Source organism: Culex pipiens, chromosome 3 (genome assembly GCF_016801865.2).
Source record: "Culex pipiens pallens isolate TS chromosome 3, TS_CPP_V2, whole genome shotgun sequence".
In the NCBI taxonomy this organism is placed as follows: Eukaryota; Metazoa; Arthropoda; class Insecta; order Diptera; family Culicidae; genus Culex; species Culex pipiens.
This window is the reverse complement of record NC_068939.1, coordinates 174,246,849-174,268,672: the sequence shown is the minus strand read 5'-3', so window position 1 is coordinate 174,268,672 and position 21,824 is coordinate 174,246,849. Positions and strand designations below refer to the sequence as shown.

Here is a 21,824-nt window from a genome sequence, read left to right as displayed (position 1 = left end):
ACTTATTTTTTACCTGAAAATGGTATAATTAAATAAAATGTCAATTTTATAATAAAATAAAACCATTCCAAATTTCAAACCAATTCATTCGCTGTAGGATATTTTGTAAACATCACCCAAAGTTTCAGCGCCCTCTAGTGGGCATTTTTGACGTTTGATCGCCTATAGGTATTTTCAATAAAAATTGTACGCAAAATTCATAATATCCAGATTGGCACAAAAAAAATAAACAGCATAATTTTTTAAATAGCTATCGAATGAGCTGTTTAAAACACCTAAACTCCCAAACTCGAGAAAAAGGGGGAATTTCCATACAAATTCCCCCTTTTTTCTCGAGCTTGGGAGTTTAGGTGATAAATAATTTAGTTTAGAACCGTAGAAATGAATACTTAAATTTAAATTAAATGTTTTTTATCGTAGTGAAAAGTAATTAAGTAATTAATGTAATTAATCATTTTTGACCAGTAATTTGAGTAATTAATTGGCAGACTGGCAAGTAATAAACGCTTCTGGAAACCCTTGGATACATTGGCAAAATCACTTTAAAAAAGTAAAATCATCTAAATTAGAGGTGTTGATAGGTTTTGAAGAATAAAAAATATTTTCACGTGGTTACCACGGGGCAATTACTGATATTAAAATTTTTGAATTGTGTTTAGGCCGTTGCAAATATTTTTTTGAAATTTATGTCCCTCGACCAAAGTCGTGGGGGGGAGGGGGGGGGGGGGCAAAAAAATATAAAATTGAAATAACAAGCTATGGTTTTAATATTTGAATGAAAAAAGTGTTTTAAAATGCATTTTGCACCTGCCCAGTTGATTTACAATCATTAGTTTTCAAAATATCCAAGTATTGAAGAGATTTTGTTTTCGTCCAAAAAAAAAAACTCTTTGCAGTGCTGTACATTGGAATTCCACAAAAAATGATAACATTTTTGATCGATCTCAGACATGCTAAATATGATTTAAAACGCGGGAAAATGCATTTAAATTTTTCCAGTTGATAAGATATCTGTTTCCTTTAAAATTTTGAAGTTTTTTGAAAAAAATATTTTTTTGCCCCCTGATTTTTCGGAGCGATTTTGAAGGGGGGGGGGGGCGACATAAACTTTGAAAAATATTTGCAACGGCCTTACATATAAAAAAATATTGTTAAAATTACTGTCAGAAATTTTCTTATCGAATTCACAACATTTTATGAAAATTTACAGTATTGGTGGTTTCGTGGCTTCTGCGTGAACATCACTAGTCCTAATTGTAGTTATGATATCTTATTTTATTCGTAAATATTGTGTTTGTGTATGTTGTACTATGACAAAAAAAAAAAACATTCAAATATTCATTTTGGCAACAGTTTTACTACAAATTTATTTGCAAGCAACATCCATTTCCATGCAAAGACACTTTTTCCTTCTCAGACATTCTAAGCTCAACAAGTCCTTGTATCATTTCCAGCACGCAGCGATCATTACCGCACACGTGACGCAACAACGCAGCCATTAAAAAGTACAAGCAGTAAAATCTAACCGCCAAGATAGCGACAGTCAGAGACACTTGCCGTGGTACGAGCCCCGAAATTTTCGTTCAACGAGCGCTAAAGTGCTGCTCTCGCGATAACGACCTTCCTTCTTTCCTCCGCCCTGTCCCTTCTGTTCTGACTCAGGAAGATCTCTCGGCGAGGCCTGAAGCTGTCTAGCCGTCTGCAGCACAACGAAAACATTCCGCGCCGAAACACGTTCAGTTCGTCACTCTCAAGTGAGAAAAAAAAAGAGCCCACGGAAAAACGCGCGGTCGCGGCCGGCAGTCATATTCGGCTAAGCCAGTAGCGTTTTGCTCGCGATCGCGGCCACTTCACGCGTGCGACGTGACTTTGTCCGTGTTTTAGTTTTCTGTTTCCGAGTTGAACAAGGAACCGCGAAACACCTGAGCTTTTTTTGCTGTTTTAATTTGTGCCGGTGTGACATAACTGCTGTACAAGTGCGTCGAATAACTAGCGTCTTCTAAGCTCGATGTAAGTGTCAACCTCAAAACTGAGAGTATCTTCTAGTGGATCAAGTGGCTTTCGCTGAATGGATACACCACTATTCAGTGAAATTGGACTCCTTTTGTGAATGAGCCGACACGGCTCCGATTCATCGTTCTAAGTGGTCATCCGTTATAAGCATGAATGTTATGTTCAGTGAGCAAAGCCAAAGTCAAATCAGCGTGCTTTTGAACGCTTTGTCAGGTAAAATTGGCAGCATGCATGTTTACGAAATGCACACCCGACGACGACGACGACCTGTGCGATTACGATAACTTTGAGTGCCGGCGAACAGCAGGGGAGGAACTCTCTCTCTCTGTTCGTATGTTGATGATCGAGGAAAAACGGGCACAGTGGGGTGAAATGGAAAGTTTGAAAATCAATAATATTTTCTCAGTGTGAATTATAAGAGTATTGATCGAATGTTAACTATAATATTACGATTTTCTCACAACCCGTAACTTAAAATCTTCTTTGAAACAAAACGCAAAACTCCGACTCTGATTAGTCTTTTTAACATAATTTTTAAGAGGCAGTATTTGTAGATTTTGCTCGGTTTGTTCTAGAGGTCGTATCGAGGTGCTCCGATTTGGATTAAATTTTTAGCGTTTATTTGTCTATACATGAGATGAACTCATGCCAAATATGAGCCCTATACGACAAAGGGAAGTGGGGTTAAACCAGCACGGATGTTTGAGGTCCAAAAAACATAAAAAATCTTAAAATTGCTCGCATTTTCGTAAAACTTCATCAATTCCAACTCTCTTAGTTGCATTCGAAAGGTCTTTTGAAGCCCTTCAAAATGCGCCATAGACATCCAGGATTGGTTTGACTTTTTCTCATAGCTTTTGCAAATTACTGCTAAAAATTGATTTTTCTAAAACCCCAATATCTTTTTGCAGCAGCCTCCAACACCCTTACTCCTGTAGGTCAAAGGTTAAGGAATTTCATGGACTATAAGCCTACGGTATAAACTTTTTGGCCAATCGCAGTTTTTCTCATAGTTTTTCGATTTTTCTATAACAAACATTTTACAACGTTAGTTTTTGCCCTGTAGGCCAAAAAGACGGCACTTCTTTTGACATATTCGGAATCCTCGGGAAATTCCACGTAAGTTTGAAGTATTGAAGTTGTAAATTTGATTTAAAAATTTGAATACAATTTGAATTTTGCAAAAATATTTAGACTAAGCCAAATGGGTTTGCTCCAAAGTTTGTATTGAAAATTAGTGTGGTTCGGTTCTCCTACAGTTTGCATGCAATTTTTGGATTGTTTGCAATATTGACAACCTGTCATAATACTCCTGAGCCTGCGCAGTCATTTTTTGTTAATTTTGTTTTGTTTTGTAGGTCAGTCTAATTGTTCATAAATTGATTTTTTTGAGTTTATATAACGAAGTTAATTCCTGAATCACAGTCCAATATTGTGTTAGAGTTTGGGTCACAAAGCCCTAAACATAAAGGGTGTAATAAGAATGAGTTTTTGTCGGACATTCAGATTTTTGTTCCGGTGAGCTTTGCATTTGAATTTTAAATGGGATTTACCTTTATTTGAGGCATTTTGGCCACTAAAGCGTTTATTTTCAACCTTAGGCCAGATTTTTTCGCAAGTTTGGCTCCAGCAAAAAAGGCATATTTATAAAGTTTGAACTTAATTTAACTAAAAATACAAAATTATTTGGTATTAATCCATGGATTTTACAAAATTTAAATACTTTTTAGTGTAACTTTTGTTAATAAAAGTTTCATGTTGGCAAAATTGCTCTAAAATGTTCAAGGCAAGTCACCTGCAATGAAACAATACAAAAGCATGATGTTTTACTAGAAAATGTTGATTTTCGTAGAGTGTCTCATTGTTCCCCAGCGGTCTCATTGATCCTGCCAAGTGCGTCTACAATGAGACAGTTGAATAACTCTGGCTGTAGATGTCGGATCGATCTCATATTTTGGTCAATGCTAGAACACATTAAAGGAAAGATAATGCAACAAAAAGCTCATTAAAACATGCTGGTGACAAAATTAGATAAATCGTTGAAAGTTGAAAACCAAAAGTGTCTCATTGATGACAACCCTTCCCTAAGCATTCCTTGTGTCCAAAAAAGCCAATTGCATTTGTAGTTTTTTCATACAATTTTTTGAGCTGGTATTTTTTCATTTCGAGATGCGTGGCAGCGGTGGAATTAAAAAAAATGTTTTTGCAAAATGTCGACCATACGGTCATCTTAAATTTAAAAATGTATTTTTGGAAGCAAGGTCACATCTGGTTTTTTTTTAACTTTTTTTTAAAAGGTGTTTTTTTTCAATTTAAAAAGAATCATGAAGGAACTTTCTGACTTACCTATCTAAAATTGCACATGAATACACGCAAACAAAATGCTATATAAGTTCGCCTTGGGCATTCAACTACTCATCAGTTGTTGAGAGTTTCAAATTTAATTCGAAGCAACAAATCTGAAGGCTATTCTACTGGCGCTGCTCTGCTAGACATAGAAAAGGCATTTGACAGTGTTTGGCATAAAGGTTTGATTGCGAAATTGAAAAGGTTTAATTTTCCGATTTATATCGTGAAAATTATCCAAAATTATTTGACGGATCGTACTCTGCAGGTATGTTATCAGAATAGCAAATCTGATCAACTACCTGTACGTGCCGGCGTCCCTCAAGGAAGCATTTTGGGTCCAATTTTATACAATATTTTTACTTCTGACTTGCCTGATTTGCCCCCAGGATGTCAGAAATCACTTTTTGCTGATGATACAAGCATCTCCGCCAAAGGTAGAAGCCTTCGTGTCATCACAAGAAGATTACAAAAAAGCTTGGATATTTTCAATTCTTATTTGAAAGAATGGAAAATTACTCCAAATGCTGCAAAAACTCAACTTATTATTTTCCCTCACAAACCAAGGGCTGATTTTCTTAAACCAAAAAGTCATCACATTATAAAGATGAATGAGGTAAATTTAAAGTGGGAGGATCAAGTTAAATATCTTGGACTTGCTTTTGACAAAAACCTTACTTACAAGGATCACATTGAAAGTATACAGGTTAAATGTAACAAATATATGAAATCACTGAATAGCGAAAGCTACAATATTTCATGAATAAATGAAAGTTGCTAGTATTTAAAATTGAGGTGAAAAGTCATCGATTGTGATTGGACACTCAATAATATTTTAACTGAATGAATGTACATGGAAGAGAAAATCTGAATAAATAAAATAAAAAATAAAAATAAAAATAAGGTAGCATGCTTCTAATATTAAAAAATAAATAAATGCTATATAAGCGTTACTTACGTTGCTGCCATAAAAGTTTAGACTAACGAGCTATGAAAAAATTCTCTGTGGTGAAAGATTCGGCTTACGCAATTTTCACCCATTTTTGTTTTAGAAGAAGGACTTCATCAAACATTATAAATTTCAACAGGGACTTAAATTTGAAATTTTATAAGAAGCTCATAAATAGAAATTTTCCAAGCGGGCCCCACGTTGCCCAACCTGTGGCATGTACACCACAACTCATCCATCAGGAGCACGTGGCTCAGTGACGATGATGGCGACGACAACAACCGGGAATTAATTAACTTGCATGTTATAACTGATTGGCATAAGCATGATAACTTGTTAGTACTGGACGTGTATCGGTATTTTGCCGAATACTGGAAAGCATTCATCGGAACTTGGTTTCGAGTTTAAGTAATTGGAAAGTAATTTTCTCTAATCTTTTAGTTGCTTCATATTCTTTTGTAAGAAACTAAATCGCTAATTACTGTGCACTTAACTATATCTCATACAAAAAGAAAACGATTGGCATGCTCCATTCATCACGTATGGCATTGCACGTCAAACAATACGGAACGAAACGGTGACATTGCGACGTCATAATTTCCCTTCTCTAAGTCCAAAGTGGCACATTCACCAGACGTTGCTACCGGTGACCATTTTTTTCACACACTCATCAGAATGGAAACCGGTCCACACTTTTGCCGGCTCAGTGAAAAATAAAAATACAATTCGAAAACAGGAACAAAACTATTGGCGACAGAGTGTTGTTTGGCAATTGTTGTACAAGCTTTTATTTTATTTGTTTTAATGCTTTTGAACAGCTTTGAATACCAGTTTAGAATAGTTTTTGATCAAAAGATTCGATTTGCCAGTTGAGTTGAAAATGAACTTTTTTCAGTTTTAATTATATCAACTAAATTTGTTCACATATTGCCCCTTCAACACACCGGGACAAATCCTTAATGAGTTTTTATTTTTAGTTATCCAACGCTGTCGATTGCATTGTTCAATGTCTGAGCACGGCTGAAAAAAGGGGGGGCCTGTCACCGCATCGATCTCGGACGGAAGAGTGTCTCTGTCAGGTTCCCACTGACGTGGAATGTCACTACACGGATGGAAATAGTAATGCGAAGTGCCGTCGCCGCAACCGTGAAATCCTCTTTTAGACTGTAAGGGTTTTGGTGGGACGGGTCGAGTGGATTTGGCTTAGTTTAACATTGTTTAAAAAAAGCTGGTCTCTAGAGTTTATCTTTTTCTTAGAAAAAAGATTTTCAAAATCAAATTAAAAAATTGATTGCATAAATATAATACATATTTCAATATATAGCCAATTCATTAAACTACACAGAAAAAAAAATCATGGTAATATTACATCTGGGAAGGGGTACATCTTTTATGTCAGAAAAAAGGTGTAATTTTACCTCTGGAAATGTGTAATTTTATCACTTTTCTGTTGTAATGTCACTTTTTCAGTCTAAATTGAGGTAAAATTACATCATAAAAGAGGTAATATTCAACCTTCCAAAATTAAAGCTTCCAAATTTACATTATTTTTTTCTGTGTACCACTTTGGCTCAAAAGCAACTCTTAGACTCAATATCATTCTACAACACTGAGAATACTAACCTGATATTATTCCACAAACTGATTTTAAATTCATGGGGTGGCTGCGTAAAGCCGTTGAGACATTGAACATGCTTTTGTGTTGAGATCAAACAACTTAATCCGTGCTCTCACTCCATCCATCATGAAGCCGTAACGTTCCCGGCTGTATCACCTTAGAGATTGATGTATCGTACGTTCGTACACGTTGTGCGACAATAAAGTCTTATCAAATTGACACTGGGATTCACTCGGCTTATTCTCACCCCTAACAACGGGCGGTTGGAGACCTAGTTCTGCATACGTACAGTGTAAGGTAACGGGATCCAATTTCGTAAAGCTTACAATACGAAAATCCAGCCAATTTCACGAAATCGAAACCCATGTTCCGTTCAGCTACCCTATATCACCGGGATAGCAATCGAGGGGATATTGTGCAAACGGGGCATTGTTGGGAACGATAACACAGTGGCAGTGCAAGTTGATTGTCCAACAAGAGCCACTTGAGGACATCAGATTCTGAATGGGGGAGAGTGGGGGGATGGATGATAGTGTAACAATAACAACGCACTTCACTTGAAGCCTGTTATCAGATTTCTATATATACCACTCTAAGCCGGAACTTGTACAAGCTTTGAATGGCTTATACTGTTGGTGGCTAAGTGGTTGATGATTTGATTGTATTATTTATAAAATATCTAGATTATTTGTAAAATCTAAAGAGCTCCGATTACCCTCAACTTAATGCGTGCTGCTTTTTAAATAGTGCATAAATAAAAAAAACAAATTTTGAAAATATGAGCTAAGTCTGGCAAGTAAAAAATTAAATAGTTTATAAAGCAACATTGAATGGTTTGCATACCCAGCTCGCATTTATTTTCATCCATTTTACTGCCGTTCTACGCATAATTGTCCCATGTTAAAAAAAGTGCAACTGAGAAAAACGCGATTGAAATTTTTCGACCGTTTTTTGTGTTTCTACGCAGAATTGTCCCGTGGGTCCCTATTCACTCCATATGTCCCTAATCGCCCCAGTTAGCAGTTTATCTTAGGTAGTTAGCAGTTTATCACTCTTATTGGTTATTCTCTTGCTTTACAAACGGTAAACAAGACACAATGCTTTGTAAAACTAATGATCCCGCGAAGGAAAATACTTGGTGGGACAATTATGCGTAGAAGTACAACGATGGGACAAACAGACTTGGTGTTGTTTTTGATGAGTTTCCTAACAAAGTACTAGATTTTATGTGTTTTTCGAAAAGTAAACGTCAAACTAAACCTAAAAATTACAAAAAGTCAGAATCGACCAAAAATGATATGGGACAATTATGCGTACAACGGCATTTTTTTTTCAAAGTTTATGTCGCCCCCCCCTTCACAAATGGTCTGAAAAATCAGGGGGCAAAAAATTTTTTTTTCCAAAAAACTTTAAAATTTCTATGAAAATAGAAGTATAACCAACTGAAAACAATCTAAAATGCATTTTTCTGCATTGATTATTATATTAAGCATGTTTGGGCTTGTTTAAAAATGTTTTGAATTTTTATTAATTCCAGCCGCAAAATTTTTATTTTTCGCAAAAAATAAAATTTTCGTCAATACTTAGATATTTTGGAAACTAATGATGGCAAAACAACTGGACAAGTGTATAATGCATTTTAAAACACTTTTTTCATTAAAGTGTTAAAACATCACTCGTAATTTCAATTTTTATACTTTTTTTTCCACCCCCCTCCCTCGACTTTTATCAAATTCGAGGGACATAAACTTCGAAAAATATTTGCAACTGCCTTAAAATGTTTTAAGAAGCTGCCTTTTTTTGGTGGCATCTAGTATCCTTGGAAACGAACTCGATTTTCAATATTGTACGTTTCTCTCAAAAGTACACGCCGCGCGGCATTTCTGACTGTGCCGTAGACATTGTTGCCAGCGATTTTCTGCACTTTTGGTGCAATAAAAAACATACCTGGCAACAATGCCAGGCGATTCGAAGAAGAAGATCAACAAAAACAAAATGCGCAGTATGGGATTTGACAGCGAGCATTTGGCGAAAGTGCGGCGCGTCGTTTCGAGGCTGATATGCCGCGTGTCTTTTTCGGGAATACGCGCAATAAATGTGACTCGAAGATTTTTTTTAGACGATTTTTTTAAATGGTTTAAATGGATGAAAATAAACATTTTTATGCATGTTTCTATTGAGAAATTGTCTCAGGAATACGAATATGATAAAATTATCACCGGAAAATTTGATCTAAGGGGTCCCCCGAGCAAAAATTTACAACCAAAAAAAATCACTAAAATTTCACTGTCCATTGAATATGTTAAACTGCCTTACCCAAAGCGTTCTCAGTCTCAAATGATTGTCTTAGGTGTCCCCTAAAAGCTGCATTTCAAATTAAGTTGATATCTGGATGGAACACTTTTTTTATTTGAGTTTGAAAATTGTGCTATTTTTTCACTAAAATGCCGATAACTTCCTTTAGACTTAACCAATTGGGATGCTTCACCTTGCATTTTGTTGCATTTTTTAAGTTCTTTCAGATGCGTTTTGAATTTGGAAATAAAATTGATTTTTTTCCTAAGTTATAGTATTTTTAAGATCTTTGACGTTTTTGAACCTTCAAAAGTTTTGTCCCGAATTGCCCCACTTTCCGTAGACCTAGAGTGCTAATATTTTGGCCAGATGCTACCAGTTTTAAATGTACAAACAACCCCTGAAAATTTCAGGCAGATTGGTGAGGTCCAAACGACGTCCCATACAAAGGGGTATGCCCTGTTCGTGGACTCTCTCTAAAAAACATCTGTTGCGCTAAAATTGAGGTTTGGGCAAAATCTGGGCAAAGTATCAAATAGTAGTTTATGCAACATGTTGCAAAAAGAGGATTTTTTCAGCACGAGTCGTACATTTATCCAACGAGGTTCACCGAGTTGGATAAATACGACGAGTGCTGAAAAAATCAAGTTTTGCAACGAGTTCCATACAACATTTTTTGCAATTCCGAAAAACACTCATTGAGTGAAATTTTAAGTCAAATTTTCATGTATTTGTCAATAAATCGTTTAAATCAAAACAATGTTGAAAAGTGTTACTTTTCGAAACAAGTGCTGAAAAGTTCAACTTTTCAGCACCCATTTCAGTGCTGAAAAGTAGAACTTTTCAGCATTTATTTTGAAAAGTGTTGCTATTCGATTCTGTTATTTTTGGTACAGAAAAGTAGGCTATTTCGTCGTTCACGAATGACAGGAAAAGTAAGTAGTTTCACGACGGAATTGCAAAAAATTATTTTTGAGTGCAAAATCAAATGCTATCGAAAATGACTGCACATTTTTTTTATAAGTTGCAACGTTATTAAGTTATAGGATTTTTAGGCGTCATTTTTCGAAAATTGCTCAGTATTTGCCATTTCAAAATTGCAATTTTCTTCTTAGACTTTGTTGATCAGACTGCTGGTTGCTGGGATACAGCCTCTAAAAGCTTAAATTTTGTAAAAATTTGTTTTTTTCCAGTCTCATGTTATTAGCCTTCTTTCTTCAACTTGATATCTACGATATCTTGGAAGATGTTGGTTTGCAATGTTTGAAAATGAAACTTTCATGAGGTTTTCTGCGCTTTTCTTTAAATATAATTTTGAAATTTTAAAATGTTGAATGAAAATATCACTCGGTTGCAACCCTGGTATGGCAAGACTACTCATGCAAAATGCTGCGTTTGACATTAGGAATGCAAGGACAAAGCTTCATCGAAATCAAACATAAAAAGAATAGTCGATTGCAAAAACATTAAAAATGGCATAAATTGGAAAAATCAAAAGGAATAAGTGAGATAACAATTTATTTTTAATAAAATTGAGAGCATATTATTTTTTAAGAGTGTCATTTATTTTTTTAAAGTGCAGCTTAGTTCAGTTTCCCGAGCATGGGTAAATAACAAGGGAAATGTGTAATTAAACCTTATATCAATACCAAATTTTGGTATTCCTGGACCCTTTAAAATTTGTCTTAAGGATTATGAAAGAGCAAAATTTGGTATCATATCAATTTAAGGTATTGTTTTGATAATGCAAAATTACAGAATTTGTCAATGGTCGGACACCACATTTTGGTATTTTTTTGGTATTAAAGTGTTTAATAAAATTCCTCTGAAACTATGGGAAAATGTTGACCAATTATGACAAAATAATTAATTTTGCGCTAAAATGATGTCTCAAAGCGAATGCTTTTATTGAAAACCGAAAATTTCAAACTTGATTTTAAACATTTTTGATATACCCCCTAAAGAAATGACTTGAAATTGTGGAAAATTTTCTAAGTCAGGATACCATATTTTGGTATTAAAGTGTTTTTTCAAATTCCTCTGAAACTATGGGAAATTTTTTACCAATTTTGACAAGATAATTAATTTTGCGCTAAAATGACTTGAAACCCAAAAATGTTAAAGCTGATTTTCAATTTTTTTATAGACCCACTATAATTTTTTTTAATTAGTTGAAATTTCTCTAAGTTGGGATAACCAATTACTTTGAGAAAACAAGTTAATCGACAGATTATTAAATTTTGGTGAATTTCAATCCAATTTCATTTTAATAACACTTATTTTTCAATCTTGTTATTTTTCAGAAGCTTCAAGAACTTCAAGCACAAGCCGTTCATCAATGACAAATGTATTCGATGTGGTGAAGAATATCACTAAAAACAACATGGAATCATCAGGTGAGTAGATTTGGCTGTTGCATATGGATCATTTCCGTTTTTTCACTAACTGCAACTGCTGCACTAAAAAATGGTATGAAAATACCAAATTTTGGTATTTCTTGTGCAAATACCAGCGACCAAAATGTGCTCTTGGTTGCCCAGTAATAGATGGTAAAATACCATGAAATCATACCAAAATCATGTATGTGGAAGACCACAGGAATACCAAAATCTGATTTTCCAAGGGCGCGGGAATACCTAAATTTAAAACCATGGCAATACCAAGTTTTGGTATTCAAGCAATGTTGAAAAATCCAGAAGACCTCTACTTGGTATTGAAATGGTTTTATTTTGAGGTATTATTTTACCCTTGGAATAACATGGTTTGGTATTGTTGTGCCCTTCCACCCTTCCACTTACGAGACTTTGTTATGATTTTATGGTATTTTACCATCTATTACTGGGCAACCAAGGGCACATTTTGGTCCCTGTTATATGCCCAAGTAATACCAAAATTTGGTATTCTCGTGTTATTTACCCCTGCTCGGGTTAGTCTTTTCTTTTTATTCTGAATCGGTATACGTAAAGATTGAAATAAATTATATTGTGAAATAAATAATATTGTGAAATTTAAATAAGAATAATGAGTAATTTTTGCTTGCCACAAGTAATTTGTTGGATAGTTACTGTTAATATTGATGATAATCTGTCCCACCTTAGTGTTTAAAAAGGTGTAACTAACATGTTTTGATCCATTTCATCATTTTCCGGGGAAGACTAAAATCTGTATTAATGAGCAAACGACCAACATTGTTTACCATATTATTGGTAACAGAATGCACTCGGCTATCGGGAAACAAAATCTCTCCCGCTCGTCTGACGTAAATCCGCGGGACTTAATTTCACCGACTGACAAATTTCGAGTGTTTCCAGAGCACCATAAATTAGGCTCACACTTGTTTTCGTGTGATTAGCACTTGGGCTGGGTTAGTGCGCGTGTGGGTTTTGACACCTGACTCGTGCCTCGGCTCGGTGGTGGCCGATAACGAGCTAATTTAGTGCTATATCGTCGATTGGGTTTACTCCATCGATTATGGTATTACTGGGTGGTTTTATGGCCTGTCTGAATGAAATGGCGCTAGTACGTTGTAGCGACCTGTTGAGGGGAAGGTGAAACCAAATAGCTAATGAACTGAATTCACTGAATTTAGTATAAAGCACTTCCACATGTTTCCTTCCAGGAATTGCTGACCAAACCCGGCAGAACAACACACTCCACAGCAAGGATGTCGGCGAAGTCGGTGGCCCTCCCGGTGCGCTTGGGATTGCTGCTTGCAGTGCTTTCGCACGTCACTCCCGGAACGCTGGGTGCCCCCAAGAGTGGTGATCCGGCCACGTTGCAACTAATAATCCTGCACAACAACGATATGCACGCCCGCTTCGAGCAAATCGGAGCGTACGGAAACGAGTGCCAGCCGGCCGATGTGGCCAGCAACCGGTGCTACGGAGGATTTGCCCGGGTGGCGCACAAGTAAGTTTGCAGCAACGGAACAATAGCAGGAACAGCAAACATTTCTGAGAACTTGTGGAATTTAATCAATGTACGTTCCATCAAACATTGAACACCATTGAATACAACTACATATTTCGGGCGATTTTCACGGGAAATTGATTTAATCTTGTCATTCATAAATAACAATTGCTGGAATGAAACTTTGATAATCAGAATCCTGTTGCATTGCTGTGCCATTGTGAGTATAACAATACAATTTTCTACTGCTGTCAAGGGGGTTTTACCAATTGAAATTTCAATGAAAATTATGTTTATTTTTAACATTGAACAAAATTTAACAACAAATAATTGTTTAAATATAACAAAAGTGGGAAAAAGGCTTACACACATCCAAAGTATTGAAAATATTTGTTAAGTAATCCCATAGCCGTAACTTGGGTCCATGGTGCTCTTGGAAAAGCTTTAATTTGGCGCCCCTTCCAAATTTACTAGCATTTTAATAAACTGATGTTAAAGTTCAATGATTGCGCATATTGCAATGATATTAATATGAGACAGGCTGAATAAAAAAATACTGTATAATGAAGTTGGCTTAATATTTTGTTACAAATTTTACTTTTTTATTACTTTTAATTGAATCACAGAGTTAACCCGGATTACTCTGTAATAAACCCAACAGACATGGAAAATTTTGCTTAAATTTATTAAATAACACATTTGATTTTTTTTAAGAGTGGAGAATTCCATTTCAGTGCAGTTAGAAAAAAGTGCTTCTTGATTAAAAAAAAAATATAACATTTTTCAACATGCAGCGGTTAAACAAATGTTTGTAAAAATCAATCAAAAATAATTAAATTTATATCTACCGGAATTTCTATCTTGACTATATTTATTAGGTCCTTTAAACAATTATAAACATTAAGTGTATCCCCTTCAATGTCCGTCAGAGCTCAGTTTTTTTTGTGTTTTATTGATTTATTTTTAATTCGTTAAACATAAATTCTAGATGATTGAAACATACTGTGCAACGTCAATCATTTATTAATATTTTTAAAACTTCATAAATATTTTTATTATTTATAACAAGAACTAAAGTGTCAAAAAAATTATTCAATAACCTCTTGCAACCAAACATTTTAATACGTTTTGAAATAGTAGATGAGTAAATTTTGATTAAATTTTTTTCAACACCGGTAAAACTAAAAAGGTGATGTTCAGAGCAGCTCGGCCAAAACTAACCCCCCTCTCCCCTATGTCACACTTTGTCAAGTTGGCTCTGACCCCCCTCGAAAAGTACGTCACGTTTTGTAGGACCTCCCCCCCACCATCTTGTTTTTTTGTACAATTTTAGCATGATTTATAAAAAGGATTATTTTTAAATTTGGAGTTCAATCGAGAAAGTTTTTAATTTTTACAGGTTGTGTTTGTTTTTTTTTATTTTGTTGAATGTTGTAGTCATAGAAATCAACATCATTTTTTTTTGAAAATCTGGTGATTTAAGCATATTAAACCTATCATCAAAAACACTGTTTTAGAAACTCGAATCGTGTTTGATTTATGAGTAAAGTTTATCTAACTTTAAACTTTTTTAAGCTATATTTTAAGACTGAATTCTCCCCCATGTCACACTTTGTCACACTTGCGAAACCCCCCCCCCCCTCCCCCCTAGAGCGTGACGTACTTTATGGATGACGCCTTATGTGCTCTGAATAGAAAAAATTTACGTTGAAAAATTAAATGTCGTTTTATTGGTGGAAAGCAACAACCGTTTTAATTTTAAATCAATGAAAATTTAAAATTCAATTATTTCGAAAAAGCTTAGGCCAAATTCAATGCACGAGGTTGCTTATGAAAGGGGAAATTATGCTTGAAATATCTCAAAGGCAATTTTTGAAATTCGAAATTTCTTCATTTTTAAATGTCAAAATGTCCATAGAAAACTATATACAGTCCAGACTAGACTATCCGAAGCCTCGATTATCCGAAGTTTCGAATATCCGAAGTTCGAAGGTTTGTATGAGACTTCGGATGATGGAATCAGGAACAAAACAATTTTGTTTTCGTATTTTTTTTAAATTTCTTGTTTTTAACATAAAATATGAGTTCTATGACCCCATTTTCAAATTTGAGTTGCTGATTGCCTATCACCGCAATTTTGGCCGCCATCTTGGATTATAAAGTTCTAAATCATTTTAGCGTAGTTTAGGGGCCAATCCGACAATCAAAAATTAGGCAACGAAAAAAAAAAAAGAATTTTTCGCGATTCGATTATCCGAAATGATTTTTTTTCGAGGCCTTCGGATAATCGAGTCTGGACTGTTTTTTAATGTTGAAATTAATCATATTTTTTAACATACTCAAAATATGACCATAAATTATTATTTTGACAATTTGGCTATTCTGAGGGCTGATTAAGATTCACAGCCAAAATTACATGAAAACAACGTATAGTTGGACATTTTTTTAGTTTTTAAGAAGGTTTGACTAAGTGCTGCGGTCCATTCTGTATCATAAATAAGCCGTAATTAAATACGTAAAAAAAAATCGTGGTAATATTACATCTGAGGTGCAAGATGTACCTCAGTCTGTATGTCAGAAAAAATGTGTAATTTTACCTTTGAAAATTAGTAAATGGAAAAATTACATAATAAAAAAGATAATATTCAACCTTTCAAAATTCCACACAATTTTATTTTCTGTAGTCCGTCATGCACTAGAACTGAAAAGATGGCTCTTTTGGTCTTCTGAATCATATCGAAGAATTAAACTATGAAAAATATTTGCAATTAATATTCTAAAATTACCTAATTTTCAGAGTCCGCGAGTACCGTGCCAAAGAAGCCAACGGAGGACTCCCTGTGCTGTACCTGAACGCCGGTGACACCTACACCGGAACGCCCTGGTTTGCCGTCTACAAGGACAATATCACAGCCTCGTTTCTGAACCTGCTCAAACCGGATGCCATCGTAAGCTTCTGATCAATTTTCAACCGTCCAACATACTTAATTGATATCATTTCCCCGTCAGTCCCTCGGCAACCACGAGTTCGACCTGGGCGTGGAAGGGCTGGTGCCGTTCCTGAACGAGGTGGACTTTCCGGTGCTCGCCGCCAATCTGGACCTCTCCAAGACGCCCTCGATGCAGTCCACCAAATCGTTGCGCCACTCGACCGTGTTCACCAAGGGCGGCGTCAAGATCGGCATCGTCGGCTATCTGACGCCGGAGACGAAGCAGCTGACGCAGGTCAACACCGTCGAGTACCTGGACGAGATCGAGGCCATCAAGTAAGGGGGGGTTGGTTTTTTATTAATTGTTATGGCTGAGTTTGGTGTCTTTCGTTGCAGCAAGGAAGCGTCGGCGTTAAAGTCCCAGGGCGTCAACATTCTGATTGCGCTCGGGCACAGCGGGCTGGAGCGTGATCGACAGATTGCTGCGGGTTGCCCGGACATTGACATCGTGATTGGAGGTCATTCGCATACATTTTTGTACTCGGGAACGGTGCCGGATGATGTTGACAGGCCAGAGGGTCCGTACCCGGTGATGGTGCGAAACAGTGCCGGTAAGGATGTTCCGGTGGTCCAGGCGTACGCGTATACGAAGTACTTGGGCTACATGAAGGTGGACTTTGATCAGGCCGGTAATCTGCTGTCGTTTGATGGTAGTCCGATCTTGCTGAACGGTGCCGTTGATCGTGATTCGGATGTGTTGGAGCTTCTTGATGTGTACCGACCGGGGATTCTCGAGCTGGACGAAGTCATCGGCCAGACTAGGGTTCTGCTGGATTCGTCCCGGTGTCGGTTTGAGGAGTGCAACATCGGTAACATGATTACGGATGCCATGGTCATGACATACACCATGTCCCGTGAACAAACCAACGAGTTCTGGACGGATGCAGCCATTGCCTTTATCCAGGGCGGAGGTATCCGAGCATCGATCGATGTTACTGAGGGTGGAAACATCACGAAGAAGGACCTTAAAACGGTTCTTCCGTTTGGAAATGCGATGATTCTCGCAGAAGTAACCGGAGAGACGATTCGGCTAATGCTGGAACATAGCGTGTCCCGGTACGATGGTCGCACCGGGTACGGAGAGTTCCTGCAAATGGCGGGCGTGCACGTGGTGTACGACCTCAGCAAACCTCCCGGCCATCGAGTCGCCAGCATTGAGGTGCGCTGCGCTCGGTGCAGCATTCCTAGCTTCAGCCCGCTGTACGATTACGACCGGTACAAGATCATCCTGAACCAGTTCCTGTGGGACGGTGGCGACGGTTTCACCATGTTCTCCGGACGTAACTTCGAAGCGCTCACTTGGGGAGAGTACGAGATGACCGAGGAGTACTTGAGCCGTTTCTCGCCGGTGTATCCGGCGGTTGAGTGGCGGGTTACGCTCAACGGGGAGGTCAATCCGGATGATATGACCACGCCGGGAACACCCGTTTCGAGTACGGAGGGATCAACTAGTACCGAAAAGGACGATGACGGCGGTGCTGGAAGTTTGCAAGCTACGGTAGCGACTGTAGTGGCGTTGGCATTTATTAGTGTTTTCCAAAGAGTGGCAATGTAATTTGTCGTTGGTGTACAAAGTGGATAAGCATGTTGTAAAAAGTGTTTCCTGTGTGGTTAGTTAAGTAAAATAAAAATACTTGTTGTAAATATGCAGTCGTTTATCTTTTTGTTGTTGCAGAATCCATTCAAAGTTAAATACAATGGAAGGAACTGAAGAATTTAATTTTCTATCTTGAAAGTGGTACACCGAATTTCACAAAGATTTAACATTTTATCCAATCAATATTTTCCGAGCTACCCCAGTTTTATATTTAAAAGCTGATAAAAATAAACTTCGAAAATAGATTTTTCTTACTTTTAATCCTTTGCAATTCTAAGGGTATGGCATGGAATTCCACCGAGCACAAAATGTTGCAGCTTTTAAAAAGCGTTTTTAACCTGTATCAAACAATAAATAGCTTTTACAAAAAGTTTGTTTAAATAGTGAAAATTTGCAAACTGGACGAAATTAAGACGGAGTGCTTAACTTGCCAAACATACGAAAATTTTCCTTATTTATCAGCAACTTTAAAACTATCCCTAGGATGATAATGTTTTGTTTTTGTTTTTTTTTATTGGAGGAAAGTTTGTGCGTGCTTTTCAATGATCCAAGATGACATGTATCATTTGCATCATTAGTTCATCAATTTTTGATCGATTTGGTGCTTTCGGAAAAGTTGATTTTTTATAAATGTGCTTTTTTTACCTGACTTCCACATTTTTCTAAAATTATGATCTTTTCGACAAATTGGCAGCACTGTCAAATGAAAAACATCAAAACCAAGAATTTCTAAAACGGAACTTTTGAGAAATTCATTTGTTTAACCCTCTACAACCTAACTCCGCCTTCTCCGCCTTGGAAAGAAGAACTCTTAAAATTTATGAAAATTTTAGGGTTGGAGATTTAACTTGTTTTATGTGACTTAGCCAATGTAATTTTTTAAGGGTCAACTTTGGCAATGTTTTTTACTAACATTTCCTATATTTTCAGTAAAAAGAAGTATGAACTAATTTTTGTAGTGTCTCAGACTATTCCTCTACGCATTTTTTACAATTTAAATTATGATGGTGCCATTCTATAGCAGAAAATGTGAAAAACAAACAAAAAATGGAAAATGAGACTGTAAAAACATGAAAAACAAAACAAAAGTTGCTCAAAATGACCTCCTGAACACGTGAAAAATAAAAATCTTCGAAAAAAAATTGGGCAGTAGAGGGTTAAGTGATAAGGCTGGTACAAATATTTTTAAAAGTTTTTGTCACCCCCCCTTCAAAATTGGCCCGAAAAATCAGGGGGCAAAAAAAATATTTTTACAATAAACTTCAAAATTTCAATGAAAATTCAAGTGCAACCAGCTGAAATCAAATTAAAATACATTCTCCTGCGTTTAAAATCATTTTTAGCATGTTTGGGTTTATTAAAAAATCTTAAGGTTTTTTGAAAATTTTCGATGCAAAATCTTTTTTTTCGATAAAATTTTTGTTTTTGTCAGATCTTAGATTTTTTTAAAACTAATGATTGCAAAACAACTTAACTAGTGTAAAATGCATTTTAAAACACTTTTTTCATTTAAATGTGAAGACTATGGCTTGTTATTTAAATTTTAATATTTTTTTATTTTTTTGCCCCCCCCCTTGACCTCGGCCAGGGCCGAGGGACAAAAACTTTTTTAAATATTTGCATCGGCCTAAGTCGAATGAAAAATTTGTTTTTTTTTAGAGTGCAACTTATTTTTTTTTCTTAGAAGTCCTAAGCAATACCGACAACATTGCCGAAGACACCAAATCGATCAGAAAATCATTTCTCAAGATTCAGAATGTTTAATATTTTAACAACTTCTTATGTCAGCAATTTTCGTCAATTTTCGCAAAAACCACTTTTTTCAAAAAAACATAACTCCGTCCCATTTTAACCGATTTCAGCTGTCTTGGACGCAAATGAAAGGTGATTAGTTTGCCTTTCAAGGAAAAATAATTTGAACTTAAAATGGCGTTTTGACAGTGTCTGAGCCTAGGTCAGAACATATTTTTGTAGGATTGCTCGGAAAATTTCACAAATTATATCAAAAAATTGACGATGTCGAACCGTACCACATAGGTACGGTTTTTCGCCGATGTTAGCTCATAGTAAACATTTTAACTAAGAAAAAATTAAAAGCTATAGTTTCCGAGATACACGTTATCAAAGTCAAAAAAGAGTGTGTAATAGTTTAATTTTCTGAAAAAAAAACTGTAATTTTCAAATGGTCATATTAAATTAAATTTACCATGGAATTCAAATATTTTTAGGGATTAAGATAGGTTAAAAGATGAACTTACATTTATACAAATTTACATAATATTCACAATTTTTTAATTTTAAATGTTTTTTTTTTTAAAGACTGCAATTATTTGTAAAAAAAAATACAAGCTTTTAACTTCTTTAATCCAGTACTTAAAAGACTCGCATTGTCCTGCACTTTGAATCAGTTTGTCATAAAATTTGGAATCTAACGAATAAGGCCATATTTACAAAAGTTGCGCAAAGTTGCGAAAACGAAATGAATTATTCTTCGAACAAATCTTTGTTATTCTTTTTTTGTTATTTTAACAACTGATCCGACCATCCCAATAACAGTTGCAGTTATTTTTTCATAACAAAAATTTTTATTTCCAAGTTGTTTTGGCTTTCCACCAATATCAGACTAATAACAAATTTTGTTATGATAACATAAACTGTTATTAAACTCTTATGCCAAAATGGATTTTGTAAGAATATTCCATAACACTTTTTGTTATGTTAACAGTGTTTGTTATTGAAATGGCATGAAGTTTGTTATTACCGTCTGCCCGGGACGCGAGAGGACTATACTCTCGCAAAATAGTACTTTCCTCACGTTTCTTTTCGGGAGGACTAACGTCATGATTCGAAATCCGGACACTTAGTAGCATATCATTTTTGTTATAGTTGACAAAAAATCATGTAACAAGTTGGAAATGAAGAAATATCATCAGGATGTAGTATTAACAATCAGTTTTAAGAGAATGCATGCAAAATATGTCTTTTCTAACAATTTTTTATCAGAATTTGAAAATTAAAATGACTTGTTGTGCTTCGAATCCCGGACAATGATAAAAGCTGATTCGAAATCCGGTCACTTTTGCTTCGAATTCCGGACACTCGTTTTCGCTAATGAGTCGCACAAATTTGGACTGAAATGTTAGTGAATGGCATTCTTTAGGTCTCAAATAAGCTGTTAACATCAAAACAATAGATATTTTATACAAAAATTTGCTTGAATTTAAGAAAATCAAAACCATAAATTTCTGCTTTGCCTTCCCGGTGCTTCGGACGCCTATGAAATATTTCACGTGAAATGTTCCGCATTTTTGTTAATCTTATAATTTTATTTTATTTTATTGTTTTGACATTAACTACAGCGTTCAAACAAACTTTACACGAAAGTTGATGTTAGAATTCATCAAATAACCCATTTTTGACATTTATAATGCGAACTTATATCCAAATAATTGATAAAACAAGCTGTGGTGTCCGGGTTCCGAAGCGCCCGGGAATTCAAATCATGAGTTGTCCCCTCGCCTTCTTTTTAGTATAAGTTTAGTTCTTTGATGTTTCAAGTTGGCAAAATTGCTTTCAAATGTCCCCGACAAGTCAGTACAATGGAACAATACAAAAACATGGTGTTTTACTAGAAAAGTGATGAATTTCTTAGAGTGTCTCATTGTTCCTCACCTGTCTTATTGTTCCTGCCAAGTGCGTCTACAATGAGACAGGCGAATAACTCCGGCTGTGTAGGTTGGAGCGATGAGTGATCTCATATTTTGGTCAATGCTAGAACACATTATTAGAAGGCAAACGCAACAAAAAGGACAACTTGAAATGCTGATCAAAAATTACAAAAAATATTTAATGTTAAAACCAAAAGTGTCCCATTGATGACCACCCTTCTGTATGCTTGTTAAATAATCATCGTATCAAACTTATAATTACCCCTCGAATATGCAATCCCTTCTAACTCCCTTTTCAAGTTTGATCATCAGTTTGCTCATTGTCTATACCACATTTCATGGTACAGCAATGACGAGTGGCTCTCTCCAGTGTAGATAAAATAATTGAAAAGCTCTGCACCGATTTCCATTAAACGGCATTTCATTCTACTGGAAAGTG

The 21,824-nt window shown here is 35.8% G+C and overlaps 1 protein-coding gene across 1 annotated transcript; it reads left to right on the top strand.

Annotated features, from left to right (window-relative positions):
- The first annotated feature begins 1,839 nt into the window (after positions 1–1,839).
- Positions 1,840–17,770, top strand: LOC120427917 (protein 5NUC). Its single transcript, XM_039592855.2, has 5 exons — positions 1,840–2,010; positions 12,841–13,130; positions 15,928–16,078; positions 16,140–16,396; positions 16,457–17,770. Exons 2-5 carry the CDS (start codon positions 12,886–12,888, stop codon positions 17,673–17,675), a joined length of 1,872 nt encoding a protein of 623 aa, XP_039448789.1. The 5' UTR covers positions 1,840–2,010; positions 12,841–12,885; the 3' UTR covers positions 17,676–17,770.
- The last annotated feature ends 4,054 nt before the right edge of the window (positions 17,771–21,824 follow it).